Here is a 19,410-nt window from a genome sequence, read left to right on the forward strand (position 1 = left end):
AGAGTAGGTACCCTTCCTTGATGAGTCTTTGGACTCTCTGGAGGTGTCATGTAATAATAATAATAATAATATTGAGATACATTTAAAAATATATTTATACATTATTCTGAATATTATTTTAACAATAGAAACTTGTCTTAAAATCTAAAAAGACAAACATACAAATTGCATCTTAGCTGGTTTTGGAGTCTAAAATTATACCAACTAGAAAGAACATTGTCTCTTAATTGCATTTGGACCTCTCTTGAATGAAACAGTTTCTTTATTTTTTCAACAGAAACAGTTCTTCTCCTGAAAACCACTTTATCTCGGAAACAACTGTAGATTTCCTATTCCTTGTTAGAGATACAAAATGTTCAGACTTCACAATAAAATCTTCAAATTTGAACACTGTCTGACGTTCATCCATAAAATTCCTTCTAAAAAATCTCACCATGTTGATTCTTTCCACATTATTCTTCAAGATTTTGCTATTCTCGAATGAAGGATTTGCAGGGAAAAATGATTGAACATTTAAAAATCAATGCACTGTATCCTCCGAAACATCCATCAAAATGTTTCAGAGGATAATCTGCTAATGAACCTTTAATATCTGATAAACATTTTTTTTCCGATATGAGAAGCTTCATTTATCAAATTCCAATAAATTTCTTCCACAATTGTTATTCCACTTTTAAAACATCTTTCTTCCTGAAAGACTGCTACTTACAGAACTTTTTCTCACTAGTTCAAAACACTCTTCCATATCACTATATATATATATATATATATATATATATATATATATATATATATATATGTCTCTCACACACAGCTCTAACCAGCTGTTTACTAGTGGTCTTTTCACTCACACGTGCTCCAGTGCTCACAATACTTCCAGTTCCGCAAAATCAGAACAAATATGTAAAAAAGTTAAATATAAATTAAAAACGAGAGGAGCTTCCAAGGTATTTGAATAATTGCTGCTCACACCTTCAATCCCAAAACAAAAATTATGTCATGCGAGACAAAAAAAAAAAAAAAAAAAAAATTAATTTGAAAAAAGAAAGTCTCAGACCAGAGATACTAGAATACTAGATGAAAATATTAAGAGTGAGTAATGAATTACCTAACATGATAACTGTAGGAACATGAAGTACCTGCAGAAATTCTAAAAAATCTGGGAGATGCCACACAAGAAACCTTATTTAAAGTGATTAGGCTAATCTATCAAGAGGAACAGGAAGTATTTGATTTCTGTGAAGATGGTAACAGCATCTCAGAAAGGGATTGCAACAGACTGTAAAAATCATCAAATGTTAAGTTTACTCATACATGCTTCAAAGGTCATAAAGTAGTGGAGCATAGAAAAAAAATCAAAAATTGAACATTATTTAGATAAAGATCAGCTGGGATTCCAGAATGGTAAAGGAACTAGAGAAGCAGTACTAGTAACAAGAACAATAACAGACCAAAAAAGGAAATAAATAAAGCTACATAAATTGTTTTTATAGATTTAGAAAAGGAATTCAAGATTAGTACAGTGGAACAAGATTTTTCAAATAATGAAGGAAATTGGAATAGTAAGTACTTTGGGTGATGTGAGCTAAATCATGTTTCTCAAGTCAATATGCATATGTTCTAGAGGGGTGATTTTTGTTGTTAAATCGATCCTAGACTGGAGTGATAGACTAATTAAGAAATTGTAGTATAAAACAGAAAATAGATTGAGAAACACTGCCGTAAATGATAGTAGAGAGTGTTCTGATTTATGGGTGTGTGGGAGTGGGGAAGAAAATGGACTTTGAATGCAAAGTAGATGAGATGTATAAGAGTTTTGGAAGGTCTATGACAGAGTATACATATCTTATATCTTTCGCCTTTAGAGAATTCAGAACGACACTGCTATGGACATGGAAAGATTGAATTTATGGGAAAATGTGGTGGCTGCTTAGGGTGCTATGGTGATTTAGACATGTTCAATGGATGCACCAAGAGAGAAACAGAGATGGGGGGGTGATAGCCTAAGAGAGTGGTGAATTGGTCACCTCCAGGAAGAAAGAAGGAATGGCTGGACTTATATGGAGAGAAGTAATTGTGGATGCAGTGAAAGCCTGAGGGTTGCAAGTGGTTCCTGGAATGACTATTCACAATGGAAAAGGAAATTACAAGGCAACCACTAAGTAGCATAGATGTTTTTAAAAAGTAACAATTTGGAAACTGCAGAACTTGTTTTGAATATAAGAAAAACACAAAGATATACATATTATTATTCACAGATGACCAGGTTGTATTAGCTACATCAGATTTACAAAGAACAGTAAATTTCAGAACACCATAACATGAAATCATCTAAAGAAGAGACAAAAATAATTGCATCTGTAGAAAACCCATAATAAGTAAAATAGCAATATATTGAAATATTAGGACAAGTAAATACTTTCAGGTACTTAGGATATACCGACCCCTATCAAATGGTTTGAAAATGTCAAGTGCAACAAAAGTTTTTTTTTATCTGGGAGGTAATGTAGGTAAGACACTCTTCTGTGGATCAGGACTGGTAGAATCCAGACTGATGGACATTGATTAAATGAGTTTTCCAGGTGCTGAAATCGAATGTTGATGACCTCCATTACTTTAGATAACAGTGATTTAAGAGCATAGGTCAGTAGATCGATAATAGTGTCTTTTTATGGGAATTGGCTGTACGTGGACTTGCTTTCATGCTGTAGGATAGATGCTGGCTGAGCATTATAATAGCATAGAGATGATTAAGGACAGGAGCATATCTCTTCATAAGCATAATTCAGGTCTAATACCATCAGGACTAGAAGCCTTAGAAAAATCTTTGGATCTGTAAGAGATAACAGGTGAATGGAAAAGATAATTTATTTAAGAAATTTATGAACTCTTTAGATCTCACTTCTCTGAAACCACAGCTTGCAGATTGGGATGGTTTAAACATGTGAAAAGAATTATTAAGGAGAGAATGGCTAAACAAGTGTTCAAGATGAGGCCTGATGGAAAGTGATGTAGAGGAAGACTAAGGAAATGTTGAAGGATAACATCTAAAAAGACAGCTGAGAATCTTGGACTGAAAGAACTCAAGACAGAAAAGAACAGAAGGAATTAGTACTTGTAGCAAAGAAATTTAGAGGTTCAGAAGGCTAAAGAAGAAATACACAAAGGCAGCATGATCCACCCAGTTTTCCCTTCTCCAGACCTTCTTTCCCTACTGGAGATTTGGTTGGGACTTTTTAGTAGTTTGTTATGACAAACTTGTTTGCTATAGTGAGAGTTGACTGTATTATGTTAATACAACCATGAAAATACAAGGGGGGGGGAACAAAGTTCTGTTAAACACCTAGAACAAAACTGATATTAAATTAAAGCAACTGATATAACCAAAGAAAGGACATATCTTAAAACCTTTTAACCCCTATGTTTTGGGCATTAAAAGGCTTTAAGATATGTTCTTTCTTGGGGTTATATCAGTTTTAAAAAGTTTTAAGATATGTTCTGTCTTGTGATTATATCAGTTGCTTTAATATCATTTTTGTTCTGTTTATCAGAACTTTTCACCTCCCCCTCTATTTCTTCATTGTTGGGAATTTTAAAAAATCTTTGCAATTTATTCATTTAGATATAAGATTTAAGAGGTTATTGCTTTGTATAATTTACTGCAAATTATTTTTAATCTGGTTTTATTAGAGCAGAAAACAAAGAAAAGAAAGAAAGAAGAGGATACAAATGCACTTGAGAAAGGGAACTTGAAGTCAGATATTTCTCAAGAAGATTTAAATGCCTTGATCAAAGAGAAATTTCTGGTTGAAATGCCTGAAGATTTCTTTTTATTTTGGACTTTTTGCAGAACGCTGAATGAAATACATCCTGAAAGTAAGTATATATTTTAGATTATTTTGTTTATTTTTATGGCCAGTGGTCTTGTGAACTTCTGATACAACACAGTGATGCCAGCTTAATATATGCCTAATTAACTTTAATTTTAGAGCAGGAAAGAATAGGACATCACACTTTAACTCTCATACAAAGTACATATGAACCTGGTTGTAGGGCTCTTTAAGGATCAAAGCTGTATAACTGAGGCGACCTCCACATAGCCTTTTAAACAATGCAGAGAACTGACCAGGCTTCTGACGTAATGCCCAATCCTCACTCTCTCATGCTGTGCCCTGTTAAGTATCTACCTGGATACTGAACAAACAGGGATGGACTGACAATTTGGGACGCACCAAATAAATTGTATTCTTATTGGCTTAAACCACAAATAAAATGTTGGAAGTTTTTTTCACTTGGTTAGACTATAATAAATTTCGTTTAATCCTTTATCCAAGTGTAAGCAAACAAAGTTTGCGCCTGAAGTATCTTCAGGACTGAGGCAACTCGTGGTAAAGGTGGACCAAGCTCTCATCACTCCTTGTCTTAGTATCTCTCATAATGTAAAGCACATCTTCTTGTGGACATGCACAATGCTATATTAGGCAGAATATTACGAAAAAACTCAAACCTTTGTGTTCCCCCCCCCCCCCATATGCAGTTTACCAAAAATCCACAAACCTAATTCCCCACTAAGACCTATAGTAGTAGATGCCATTAACACACCTTGCAACAAACTCTCAAAACAGCTGGATAACTCTCTGACCCCCTCCCCACTGGACTTTCCACATCTATATAAAAAAACTCTACCCATTTTAAAACCCTAATAGAAAATCTAACCTTAAATAACACAGACATATTGGTAAGCTTTGACATCTCCTCACTGTTTATCAATATTCCCTTAATTGATACCTTAACACTCTTAGAAAACGTTTTTCCTTCTGACATCTTAGATCTCTTTTCCTTTGCCATCAATTCTAGTTATTTTTCTTGGAAGAACAAAATCATGGGTTCCCCCTCTCACCCCCCCCCTTGCCAATTTTTATATGGAAAATTTTGAAAAACGAACCATAGACTCAGCCCCTCTCAAACCTTCTATCTGGCTAAGATATGTAGATGATGTGTTCTCTATTTGACCTCATGGCCCAGACACTTTAGACTCCTTCCTTAGTCACCTCAACAGCCTACATCCAAGATTCCAGTTTACGGTGGAAAAGGAAAAGAACAATTGTTTACCATTCCTAGACACCTTAGTTACATGACTTCCTAATGGTATACTTTCCTTCACTGTATATAGAAAACTTGCGCACACAGGCAGATACTTTCACAAACTTTCTCACCACCACCCCGCTCAGCAATATGGCATTAAAACTATTAGTATTAAAAAAATAACCAGTTCCTCCCCCATCCCCTGGCCATCTCTTCAGAAAGAGTTTAGAAATGTCATCACCATACCCTACATCTGTGGCACATCAGAAAATATAGCCAAGATTTTAAAAAAAGTACAACCTACACACAGCATTTAAGCCCCACTGCAAACTTGCCACCCTTATCCGTTCTACAAAAGATCAGCTCCCCTCCTCTCTCAGTGCCTAGAGTGTATAAAGTACTCTGTTCCTGTAAGCTGGCATACTTTGGACAAACAGGCAGATCAGCAACCATCTGCCTGGAGAACACAAGTCTTACATCTGCAACCACGACTATGATCAGTCAGGCCTGGTTGACCATGTCTCGGATACTCCACAGTATCTCTTGGGAAAAAACCACCATGCTCCACCACAGTAAATTTAAAAAAGAGAGACTATTTCTAGAATCAGCAGCAGCTCTCAGAAATCAACCAAATCCTAAATAAATATGGTTGCATTAAGCTCCCTAAGGTTTGGGAAACACTAATCATCAGAGATCCCACCTTACATTCCAGGCAACCTACAACTGCCCATAGTGGACGCTCCACCTAGATAGGACTTTAGAGTCACCCACGTGGTTGGCTTAGTGTTGTGTGGTATTTGTGTATATGTTACATTAGTTTTTTGTAATCCCTGAAGATGTTTTGTTGACTGAGACGAAATATAGGAAGTATTGAATTCTGTTTTAATCCTTTCTGAGAACTGTACACAATCCATTAAGCCTCCAACATGAAATTTATTATTAAAAATTAAATTATAAACATAATTTGATTTTTATTGCAACAGTTACTGTCTTTGATATTCACCCATATAAAAATTAAACCTCTTTCAAAAAAAAAAAATCATTTGATAACGGATTTCTTTGGGAATTCATTTTAAGCCAGAAATGTTCTAGAGCAGTGACAAAAAAAGGTTGAACATCACTGCTCTAGAACATTTTGCCACCTTCTTGATGTTTGTCTTCTGTATCCTTACCAGACAAATGACTCTTATTTAGCTATGTTGACATTCTGTTTGCTTTCTGACTTCTTGCTGATTGTAGGAGAAGTAGAGGGGAGATATGCAGTATTTTATCTATTTCATAGATGTTGTAGTCATTGGCTAAAGTGTCGGACCCTGTCATTTCAACTTGACTCTGTGTGTGCTTTGAGAATGCTTGCTGTATTGCTAGGCAGGATGATGGTGGGCTTTCCTGGGTAAGCACCTTCCAGTGTGTGTCTGTGGGGGGTTCTATAAATAGAAAAGGATAATAAACTGTTTGGTAGTGGTGTAATTGATGTGTCTAGAAAGGGGAGACAGTTGATTTTCTGTAGTGAAGTATATTCTTGATGACAGATGTTTAAGAGTACTAATAATGCATCTATTAATGGGTGTGGCTCTTGGGCCAAAGAGCAAACACATCATTAACATAGTGTAGTCAAGCTGTTGTGTATTATTATACTTGACAAGAAATTATATTCTTGCTTTAATCCTATACCCAAGTGTAAGCATAAGCGTGAAGTAATTTCACTAATTTCCTTGTATATAAAGGTTGTTGATATTACAACAAATTGCTTATTTGAAAGTTTATTTTTCACTGGGTTAGACAATGATAAATTTAGTTTAATCCTTTATCCCAGTGAGAGCAAACAAAGTTTGCACCTGAAAATATCTTCAGGACTGAATATAGTGTTGTAATATCTTACCTGGGTAAGTAGTACACCAGGCAACTCGTAGCAAAGGTGGAGCAAGCTGCCAACACTCCTACAGTATCTCCCATAATGCAAAACACATTTCCCTGTGGATATGTATACTGTTATGCATTAAGGGATTGACAGTTACCCAGACTAGTTTCGACCTTTATTGGGGTCTCTTCAGTGGGAGCCAGGCCCAGAGTTGGAGATACCAGGCAGAAGCAGTAGCATGGTCATCTTTACCTATAGGAGTTGCCAAAAGGTTTGCCACATTTTTTTATTAAATTACTCTGGATTTAGAGAAAGATGTTGAAAGTTTATTTTTCACTGGGTTAGACTATGATAAATTAGTTTAATCCTTTATCCCAGTTAGAGCAAACAAAGTTTGCGCCTGAAAATATCTTCAGGACTGAATATAGTGTTGTACTATCTTACCTGGGTAAGTAGTGCAACTCGTAGCAAAGGTGGAGCAAGCTACCAATACTCCTGTTCCCAGTATCTCCCATAATGCAAAACACATCTCCTTGTGGATATGTATACTGTTATGCATTAAGGGATTGGCCGCTACCCAGACTAGTTTTGACCTTTATTGAGGTCTCTTCAGTGGACCTATAGGTAAAGATGACCTTGCTACTGCTTCTGCCTGGTATCTCCAACTCTGGGCCTGGCTCCCACCGAAGAGACCTCAATAAAGGTCGAAACTAGTCTGGGTAGTGGCCAATCCCTTAATGCATAACAGTATACATATCCACAAGGAGATGTGTTTTGCATTATGGGAGATACTGGGATAGGAGTGTTGGTAGCTTGCTCCACCTGTGCTACGAGTTGCCTGGGGTTGTACTACTTACCCAGATAAGATAGTACAACACTATATTCAGTCCTGAAGATATTTTCATGTGCAAACTTTGTTTGCTCTCACTGGGATAAAGGATTAAACTAAATTTATCATAAATTGCTTATTTATCCCATGATGCAAAGCACTCTTCCTTTTGTATATGTATATCACTGTGCATTATGAGATCAGCACCTAGACCAGTTTCAGCCTTTATTAAGTTTTCATGATTGGGAGTGAGATCAAAGAAGATACTAAGGTTAAATTATTGCAGAAGTCATATTTTTAACATATAAGATTTAAAAAAAAAAAATGGTATCACCTTATTACTAAACACTCTGGATGACAGATAGTTATGAAAAGTTTTATGGATATTTGAGCATTGTATATTTTACTTGACAAGAAATTATATTCTTGTTTTATTTCTGTACTGAAGTGTAAGCATAAGTATGTCTGAAGTAACTTAACAACTGGTTTACTTGTGTATATATAGATGCTGTTGACTTTGCATCCTATAATCAGTAATTGTGAAGTGTTACTTTATGCTTGGATAGTGTCCTGGGTAGTTAGTGATCCTTCCCTATTCATGTTTCTTTAACTCTAATTCATATGTATAGTTTGTTGGATGTCAAAACATGTTGTGGCTGGTAAAAAGTTATGGAGTGTACAGACAACAGAATACCTAGCTTTCTATTTTCCTTGTGTCAGGCTTACATATCAGATAAGAAATTCAAACGAGATGAAAGGATTAAAAATTACAAATATTTGAAATTTAGTGATACTGAACTATTCCAAGTTTTATTCATATATATTTATTGATTTTCTGGGTAACTTATTATTTGTTTTATTGGATTAAAGCTTAATAATATCAATGTGTATAATGCTTTTATGTTATGCTCCTTTTTATTTGAGCATTAGGTCTTCTAATAAAGCATTCATATACTTTTCCTGCTTTCCAAAATTTGCATCAAACATGCCATATTTGTACATCCATATTTTGTAAGGTGTGATAGTAGATTTTGATAATTCTCATAAAAATGATAACATAGAAAAGATTGACATCAATTGGGTTTATATTAGTCGAAGTAATTTATTTAATACTAAGTAAAAAATACCAAAAGTTTCACCAACTTAACTGTTTGGCTTCTTTAGGGTGAATAAAATAGATACAAAACAACTTAAACACTAAAACTGTTCATGAAGGAATGAACCGAATACAGTTGTATTTTTTACAAGTACAGAAGAATGTGTACATCACATGCATGGACCTTGTATGATGTAAACTGTTATGTAGGAACATTCTGTACCAGAGTTAAATCTCGCTGCTAAAAGTTGTTTTGTATCTATTTTATTCACCCGGAAGAAGCCAAACAGTTAAGTTGGTGAAAATTGTCAGTAATTTTTTTTACTTAGTATCAAATAAATTACTTCAACCAATATAAACCCAGTTGATGTCAATCTTTTCCATAGTTCATATGGTCGAAAAATAACATAAAAGCATTAAAAATGATAACAGTTAACAGCAGTATTTATAGTTTACAAATTGTGCAAGAGCTGCAACTCTCATACTAGGAAGTTTATCTGTACATTTGTATGATTAGTAAATATAAATATATTTAGTGTAGAATGCAGCATATAATGCAATAAATAATTGCATCCTTTTAACTCTTGTTTGATATATCTAGATGCATTGGTAAATCATCTTGGACTGTACCTAGTTGGACCCTATGATATTCTGGCAGGCAAATTGTCCAATGGTAAAACTTATAGTTCATCTGATCTTCTTTGCCATTGGCGATATTATTATGATCCACCTGAATTCCAGACTGTATTGAAGAAAGAAGGTAGCGCACATTATCACATTGGCTACTTCAGGTTGGTCTAGGTGAAATTTCAAGTTTTCTCTGAATAATTGTAGCTGATTGTAAGATGTCACTAATTAAGTAAGTGAGAAACTAATCAGTGCCAAAATAGTTCAAATGTGAATGCTCTTATTTTGTGTGTGTGTGTGTGTGTGTGTGTGTGTGTGTGTGTGTGTGTGTGTGTGTGTGTGTGTGTGTGTGTGTGTGTGTGTGTGTGTGTGTGTGTGTGTTATACCCTATGTTTTGTTTTAATTGTGAATATTTTATGTACTGCCCTTTATATTGATTTGTGTAATCCTACATTTTATAACCCAGATGAGCTTCTGATATTGGATTATATATGTCATTTTTGGTATAATTTTGAAAAAAAAAAAAAAAGAATGTGATCTGGTGAAGTTAATTTGATTTATATTGTGTTTATGTTTGAAATTCATAAACTTTAAAATATTTTTTGAAGTTAATCAGGAAAATAAACAACTTCCATTAGTTGGGGGGGGGGAGAGAAAGGGTGAGCAATATTTTAAGTTGTTGAAGTAGAGAACAGAAAGAATAAACCAAAAGAGTGATTATTATTTGCCATATCCCAAGTACTTGGGACTATTGCCACCATAATTCATATAGTGTCTATCATTCCTTTAACCAATAGCATGCACAACTCCCTCTGACCACCCATTTGACTCGTTCAAAAGAAAACAAAAGAAAAAATAATAAACCTAGTACAGTAGTACCTCGACTTGCAAACTTAATTCATTCCTGACTGCTGTTTGTATCTCGAAACCCAATTTTCCATTATATCTTATGGGAAATTAATTAATCCATTCCTAGATTCAAAAATTGAAAAAAAAATCCAAAAAAACCTTCTCAACTAAATGAAGAAAATGCAAAGAAATGGAAGAGGAGTATTTTTACACTATAAATATGCATTTTGTATACCATCACATATTAATTTTTATTTATGAAATCATGTTTTACATGATTAGTATGAAAATCATCTTCCATTAAATTGTAAAAAAAAAAAAAAAAAAAAAAAAAAAAAAAAAATTCTTGTTGCTGGTTTTGCGGTTCAGGAGTTTTCGATTTGTTGTCATCAGTTGCTTCTTTTTTTGTCTCTTAGGTGAGGGAGGTTTAAAAAACCTATCCAATGTTGCCTGAATCTGTCATTTCCTTAACACCCTTCTGAAGTGATTAATGACATTGTCATTGAAGATATTGGTGGCTTTAGAAACAACACCTTGATTTGGATGCTACTTGTTAACCAATTCTTGCAATTTTCCCCAGTGCTGCAAGATTTTTTTTACGTCACTTGTTGGAATTGCTCCCTTTTTGTTGTTGTCTTCTTCGTCCTCTGAAGATATTTGCTTTTCCTCCTCATTCCTTTCTTTTTTCTGCTCTCTTCTTAACTCCTGTAGCTCTTCAGTGGTTAGCTCAACGTTGTGCTCCTCTATATCTGCTTCATCAACTTCCAAATGCATGGTCTTTCCCAGGGAGACAACTGTATCTTGGACCTGAAAGCGAAATTGACAACTGTCAATTTCGCTTTCAGGTCCTTCCAATGCAGTTCCTCGGACACAGTCGGGCCATAACTTTTTCCAGGCTGATTTTAGAGTTCTCACAGAAACATCTTCCCATGCCTGGCTAATAAGATGCAAACAATGAAGAATATTGAAGTGATTCTTCCAGAATTCCCTGAGGGTTAATTCCGTGTTGGTGATAACTTCGAAACATCTTTGGAAAAGAGTTTTGGTTTTTAAAGTTGGAAATAACATATTGATCCATTGGTTGTAGGAATGGTGTGGTATTAGGGGGTAAGAACTTAATGTTGATGAAATGGAATGAGAGAGAGGTATGGGAGTGCTAGAGGAGGAGAGACAGAATGAGAGAGAGGTATGGCAGTGCTAGAAGAGGAGAGGATGGAATGAGAGAGAGGTATGGGAGTGCTAGAAGTGGAGAAAATGGAAACAGTAGGTGAGAGGGAATGAGAGAGAGAGGTATGGGAATGAAAGAAGAGGAGAAAATGGAAACAATAGGAGAGAGGGAATGGTAAGAGGTATAATGTATGGGGACTCAATGATCCGTGGTGTTCAAGATAGGATGCATGAGGAGTGTTTGCCAGGAGGAACGATAGAAAGGGTGGCTTTGGCGGTTAAGAGAGGTGAAAGGGTGGATGAGATGATTGTGATGGTGGGAACAAATGACTTGAGTGGTGGTATAAATAGGGCAGCAAGAGATATGAGATTCTTGCTTGAGGTGGTACGAAAGAAGACAGAGAGAGGAAAGATAGTGTGTGTGTGTGTTGCCTAGGTATGATAATGACGAACTGAGCAGAAGAGTGGTAATATTGAATGACATAATACCTAGGATGTGTGACATGAGAGGACTGGAATATGTGGATGCTTGGAGTGCATTTGAGGACAGAGAAGAATTGTATGCAAGAGACCACTTACATTTGAATGAGGAAGGACGTAGGCATCTGGAGAGAGATTGCTGTTCTGAAAAAGTCAGTGTGTCCCAGGGAGGATGGTAGCAGGGGTGACCTCTTGTGGGAAATGGATACTTGGGAGAAGGGGGAGACGACATCAAGTAACCTCTGAGCCTAGTGGAGTCTAGAGGGGATAATGCTGGGTATAGAAACAATGGCATTTATATGCTATATACTAATGCCAGGAGTATCTGGAATAAGGGAGAGGAATTGGTGGTGCAGATAGCATCAGCCTGCCAAAAATTATTGGGATCACTGAGACGTGGTTGACAGAAGAGGATATAATAACAGGAATAGAAGTCGCTGGGTACAGCATTTTTTGGCAGGATAGGAAGGGAAGGCGTGGTTGTGGAGTACTGCGTAGGCAAGACAGGATATTTAGTGGGGTGTTGCTACAGACTCAGGAGTACAGAGGGTAGGGACCAGGAAATGTTTAGACAGTTGAGTTTGGCAAGTACAAGAAGAATGATTGTTATGGGAGATTTTAACTACAGTAGTATAAACTGGGGAGAGGAAGATGCATGTAGCAATAAGGGAATGGAATTTCTAGAATTCTTGAGGGACAAATGTCTTAGGCAACATATAATAGAGGGAACAAGAGGTTCAAGAGTTTTGTATTTGGTTATAGCATCAGAAGAGTTGATAATAACTGAGATGACATCTCTCCCACCAGTTGGAGAGAGTGACCATATGGTTTTGACTTGGAAAATGACTAGACATGCAGGAGTATCAAAGAGATGGGAACATGTGTGGAATTATAAGGCAGGTGATATAATAGTCTAAGACGTCAACTTCGGGAAGTTTCATGGAGGGAGGAATTGGAAGGCTGGGATATCATTAGTGCATGGGAAATTATGAAAGAATATTTGTTAGCAGCAATGGTAAGTTGTATACCACGAGTGAACAAGAGGACATAATTTGGAGTAAAGTGGATGACAAACAATATTAAACAAGAATTGCATGCGAAAAAGAGGCTGTGGAAGAGATAGGTGAAGAGAGGATGCATGAAGAATATAAGACACATCTAGAAGAGTGACTAGTATGGTAAGGAAGGCGAAACTGGAATATGAGAGGAGATTGGCTCTAAGATCCAAAGAAAATCCTAGGAAATTTTTTAGATATGTGGCCAGCAGGAGGAGGAGAAATGACTGTGGAAGAATGATATTATGGGATAAAAATGGGAATAGTGACTGATGCAATGGACATAGTAGAATTGTTCAATGAACACTTTATTGGAGTATTTCATCCTGGAGGAGTCAGTTTTAATGCTAGAGAGATAGGGCAAGTTCAAGGTTTAACGTGGGAAATTGTGAAAGTGCGTGGAAAATTGTGAAAGAATATTTGTTATCAGCAATGGTAAGTTGTATACCACGAGTGAAGAAGAGGATGCAATTTGGAGTAAAGTGGATGACAAACAATATTAAACAGGAATTGCATGCGAAAAAGAGGCTATGGAAGAGATATAAGGAGACAGGTGAAGAGATGCATGAGGAATATAAGACACAGGCCAGAAGAGTGACTAGTATGGTAAGGAAAGCGAAACTGGAATATGAAAGGAGATTGGCCCTAAGATCCAAAGAAAATCGTAGGGAATTTTTTAGCTATGTGGCCAGTAGGAGGAGAAATGACTGTGGAAGAATGATATTGTGGGATAAAAATGGGAATAGAGTGACTGATGCAGAGGACATAGTGGAATTGTTCAATGAACACTTTATTGGAGTATTTCATCCTAGAGAAGTCAGTTTTAATGCTAGAGGGATAGGACTGGTTCGAGGTCTGGAGGTACAGGAGGAGAGTGTGTTTCAAATACTGAGTACTCTGGATGTCAGTAAAACTGTGGGACTGGATGGTATTTCACCATGAGTTTTGAGAGAATGTGCTAGGGAACTGACAGTGCCTTTGACCTGGCTTTTCAATGAAAGTCTGACTGCTGGAAAGGTTCCCATGGAATGCAAGGAAGGTAAGATAGTGCCATTACATAAGGGAGGTAGCAGACTGGAAGTGTCTAATTATAGACCAGTTTGTGTGTCATTCATAGTTAGTAAGATCTTGGGGAAAGTAGTGAAGGACCGTATAGAGCATTGGGCAGATGAGGGTAATGTTATCTGTGAGAGTCGACATGGATTTGTGAAGGGGTGCTCTTGTTTTAATAATATGCTAGCCTTTTATGATAAAGTTACAAGAGCATTAGATGAGGGAAGGGCATATACTGCCATTTTCTTAGACTTAGCGAAGGCATTTGACAGGGTGCCACATGATAAGCTGATATTTAAATTGCAGCACATGGGTCTGGATGTCAGATTGGTCAACTGGATTCAGGATTGGCTGTCCAATAGGTATCAGAGAGTTGTGTATGGTGGGGCAGTTTCAAGGAAGCAGAGGGTTGCAAGTGGGGTCCCACAGGTCTCTGTACTGGGACCTATATTGTTTAATCTTTATATCAATGACATTGTCAGTGGATTGCAAGGGGATATTCAGTTATTTGCAGATCAATTGTAGCTATGGTGGATTTGGACAAGTCATACTGCTTGCACAGATCACTTTTCCTGACTCCTTTCTCATATTTTTACACAATCTCTTTCTTAATTTCTATTGTGATTTTCTTCTTCTCTTCTTTCTTAGTTTTCTTTGGCCCCATGTTGAAAATAATATGCTGATCAGTGAAATTACGCTTATCTGGTAGATTATTCAGAAAATAAACTCGAAGCTACAATAAAACACGTCACTTATAAAAAGAAATACACACAGTACACATAATAAATACAAACCTAAAAAATCTTCACGGTGTATTGTTTGTTTACACAAATACTGAAGTAGATACACAAAAAGCTAAAAGTGCATACATATATGCTGGTGCTGTACTCTGCGTTAAGCCTATTTCTGTTACTAGTGGAAAAAGTTAAAAATATGTATACAGTATAATGAAAATAGGCATTACTTCATTTGGAAAGATAAACATCACAGTTCATATCTCGAGTCTAGGTTTGTATCTATAGGTCAAAATGGGATATGAAAAAAAGTTCTTAATTCGAGCAGTTCGTAAGTTGAGGTACCACCGTACTTATATCTATGCTTCAACACTTTTCTTAATTTCCATGGATGCTCCCTTTGTGCTCTCCTTCTGCCATATACTGAAAAATTTCTGTTGCATCACTGTAAAATTCCTTGCAACTAAATTATGGTTGAAAGGAAATTATTGGAATGCAAAACTAAATCTGTTTTAATCAAATTTTTCAACCTACAGATCTTTAATATGTTCTCATAATGAGCATCCACTTAGCTTAACAGAGACAGGTATAGTTATCTCAGTACTTTTTTCATTCATATAAAACACAGGCAGCTAAATCTGGCAATTTGCCAGGTTGGCAAGAAAAAGACCCGGAAGAAGACTGATAAATTGATGTTTTTTTTTTGTAATACTTATAATTTCCTAACTTTTATTTGCCTCTAACTTTTACTGGGTTGTGGTCGAATAGTTAGTCAAATTAGTAATTTTAACTCATCTTACTTTCTGACCCTAGTTATAATCATTTTTATTATTATTATTATTATTATTATTACGGGCAACTCCAGGGAGTCATTAGACTCATCAAGGGAGGCCCCACTTTAAAATGGTTTTAAAAACCATTTTAAAATGGTTTTTGTATTTTCCCTATTCTTTTCCGTGCATAAGTATTATGTTTGAACCAAGTATTTAAAATTGTAATTAAACATTTTCTTGCAAAAGTCAAATTTTTTTTAACTTCATTTCTTTTATCCAACCCAAAATTTTCATTATATTTGACATTATTACCATCAGGAATTAACCTGATTTTATGTACTTTAATACTTCATGTATCCTTTTATCCTTACTGCCTTTTGATTTTCATCTAAATATGTCCAGATGGAGGCTACATGTCTCCATCTGGACATATATTTGCACAAATTGATTGTTGTAGCTTTCATCTTGATTATTTATTTATTTGCAAATGTGACACTGTTTTTGGTGAGAAGAATTCTGGTGAAATAAATCATCTAATCTGATGTTTAAATCATTTGTTTAGTATTATGTCTAATTTTACCATGACTGGAGCCTCTACCTTTGTTCTGGTCACTGAACATATCTGATTCTTTCCTAAACTTTCTATGGTTCATTTGTGGTAGTCACAGAATTGCTGACCTGGATCTACAGATCTAAATCCTTTGTATGTTTACCTATGGGCAAATGAAAGTGTTATTGTATGATTGCATTTTGTTGCACCATACACATATGAGCTATATTGATGCTGACAGTAATATTTTTGAGAATTTTTTAAATGTGAATAACTTTATCAAGTATATACCTGCCCATTTATTGTTATTTTTTAATGTTAATTTGTTTTAGAATTTAAAATACCATATTTCCTTAATTCTGAGATGCCACTGAATTATGAGATGCACAATTATTTTTCAGTATTACATCAAGAAAAAAGTATTTCAACAGAACTGAATCATTTTCCAGTTTAAAATTAAATGTGGGGAACGTTCGTCTATCATTAGTTGTACAGATGGTCAAAAGCTCCCCATAGTCATGAAAATTTCGTGACTATACTCATGATCTCATGTGCATAAAAATTTTATTTCAGTAGGGTATATGGTGTCTAAAATTTCAATTATTTAGCATTTTAGGTCCTAAAGCAGTTAGATGCTTTTTTGAATTGCTCATCATCATCATCATCATCAAATTCCTGACATGTACCCTCAAGGGATGTACAGGATATGATAGCACTACATGAAAAAAATTACATCATTACTAACTTCCTATGTACAATTTTCCTCCAAATCAGTCTGTTACTTGTCAAGACTCCAACATTATCAGATCTTATATTTCTATCATCTAAGGCACTTTGTACCGTATCAATCCACCTATATCTTGGTCTTCCTATGGGTCGTTTTGCTGCCAACTTGGCAGAGAACACTTGTTTTGCTAATCTTTCTTCACCCATTCTGTTTAAGTGACTATACCACCTGAGATTAGCTCTACTAATGCAATCCTGGATGTTGACAATGTCAAGTTCTTTCCTAATATCCTCGTTTTTAATATGATATTGCCATTGATGCCATCTGTTCACGCCTGTAATCTTTCTCAGGGCTCTCATATCTGTGGTCTCTAGTCTTTGGTCAAGTGTTTTACTTCTGACCCAGCTCTCAGATCCATAAGTTAAAACTGGTTTGAACACTGTCTTGTATACAGCTAATTTAGTGTTCTGACTAATTTCTCCCTTATTCCATATGAATTTATTCAATTGACTTCCTACCATACCAGCTTTGCTGATTCTGTTGTCTATTTCTATATTTAATTTACCATCATCAGTAAAAATCGTGCCTAAGTAGCTGAAATGTTTTACTTGTTCCACAGGTTCTCCATTCACAACACAGTTGACATTTTCAATGATTCTGCCTATTTTCATTGTCTTTGTCTTTTTATTGCTGACCTTCATACCATATCTATTACAACAGCTATTCAATTTAGTCAGAGAATCTTGCAGACTTGTAGCGGATTTATTTAGAAGTATAACGTCATCTGCATAAAGCAAAGAGCTGACATTAACATCTCCAATTTTGATATCATGTTTAATACCACTTTCCTTCATAATGTGATCCATATAGATATATGGATCACATTATGAAATAATAACAGAGTGGATAATGTACATCCTTGTCTCACACCAGATTTAACATTAAACCATCTTCCTGTACTTCCTTCAATTCTAACTGCTGACTTACAACTCAAATAAAGACTAATTATTGCTTGATATAATGCCCCACTGACACCATATAACTGCAGCGTATTGAATAGCTTCTCTCTTGGCACCATGTCATATGCCTTTTCCAAATCAACAAAACCTCCATTCCTAAGCTTCTTCAACAACCTTCAGAATATTTTGCCACCTTCTTGATATTTATTTTCTATATTCTTGCCAAAGTCCTCCCATGACTTTTGTTTAGCTAGTTTTACACAGTGTTTAGCATTCTTGCATTTGTCTCTATATTCTCTAAGAGCACAAGCTGACTTATTTGCCAGGAACTTTTGATATGCTTTCTTCTTTTCCTTCACTGACTCTTTAACTTCCTGTGTCCACCAGGAAGTTCTGATTTTTTTATCCTTGCAGACACCTCACCACATGCCTCTCTGGCAGAATCAATCAATGTTTTCTTCAGAGTTTGCCACTGAATCTCTAAGGTTTGGTTCCTGTTCTCAAACTCTTTCATTTTTATTTCAATAAGCTTTGTGTATTTTAGTGTACAGTTCACATCTGAGAGCTGCTCAACTTTTATTCGCTTTAAAACTTTCTTACATGTTATTCTTTTCAATATGAAATTCAATTTTATCCTGCTCAAGACCAAATAGTGATCACTTCCAATTTCAAATCCTCTGCACACTCTGGTGTCCTGCACCAGGGAGAAAACATCACTATCAACAATAACATAGTCAATGAGACTTTTCTTATTCCTTGCCTCTTCTCTCCTTGTGAATTTGTGCACATTTTTATGTTGGAACATGGTGTTAGTAATAACCAGTCCATGTCCTGAGCAGAAATCCAACAGATATTTGCCATTATTATTAGCTTTGCTCTTTTCTCCAAATTTTCCCAAAATATTTTTGTATGTCTCACAATCATTTCCTTCTCTGCTATTTAGATTCCTAACAAGGACCAACTTTTTCTTTTTCATTGTGTCAGTTGCTTTTTCTAAAGCCTCGAAAAATTCTTCCACTTCTACCTTAGTAAAACCTTCTGTGGGAGCATAGGCACAAATAAGTCTCATTGTCCAGTTCCCCATTCTCATATTTGCCCACATTACTCTACTTGAGACTGACTGCCATTCAAGAAGATTAGCCTCATATTTTGTGTTGAATACTATGGCTACTCCTTCTTTTCCTTGATTGTCATTGCCTGAATATACCATTTTGTATTTATTGCTCAGAAAGATCTCACCAGTTTTGGTCTTTTTTGTTTCAGTCACCCCTATTATGTTGATCTGGTACTTATCTAATTCCTTAGTTAGCTCCATTTCTTTGCCATTCAGGCTTCTTACATTGATAGTACCGATCTTTAACTCTGGTGATGTTGAGTTGGGGTTTGTTTTCAGATTTTTTCCATTCTGTCATTAATTTGTTTTGTAATAAGGGGGGTAACTTAATTTCCAGGTCCATGTGAGATTGTATCCTAGAAAGAAGAATGAATGTACTATTTGCCTTGGAAAATATTGAAATATTTGTATCTATGAGGATTTTGGTGAATAAAAAATATTTTTTTTTAAT

At 35.6% G+C, this 19,410-nt stretch overlaps 1 protein-coding gene across 1 annotated transcript in view; it reads left to right on the forward strand.

Annotated features, from left to right (window-relative positions):
- Hpf1 (Histone PARylation factor 1) overlaps positions 1 to 19,410 on the forward strand; it is a 60,836-nt gene that overhangs the window by 15,578 nt on the left and 25,848 nt on the right. The window contains exons 3-4 of the mRNA XM_090405875.1: positions 3,691 to 3,876; positions 9,473 to 9,662. Coding sequence (XP_090262001.1) covers positions 3,691 to 3,876; positions 9,473 to 9,662 — 376 coding nt within the window. The remainder of the gene's footprint in view (positions 1 to 3,690; positions 3,877 to 9,472; positions 9,663 to 19,410) is intronic.

The sequence above is a fragment of the Typopeltis vanoorti genome, chromosome 2, assembly GCF_054136105.1.
Source record: "Typopeltis vanoorti isolate ZY-2024b chromosome 2, IOZ_Tvanoo_1.0, whole genome shotgun sequence".
In the NCBI taxonomy this organism is placed as follows: Eukaryota; Metazoa; Arthropoda; class Arachnida; order Uropygi; family Thelyphonidae; genus Typopeltis; species Typopeltis vanoorti.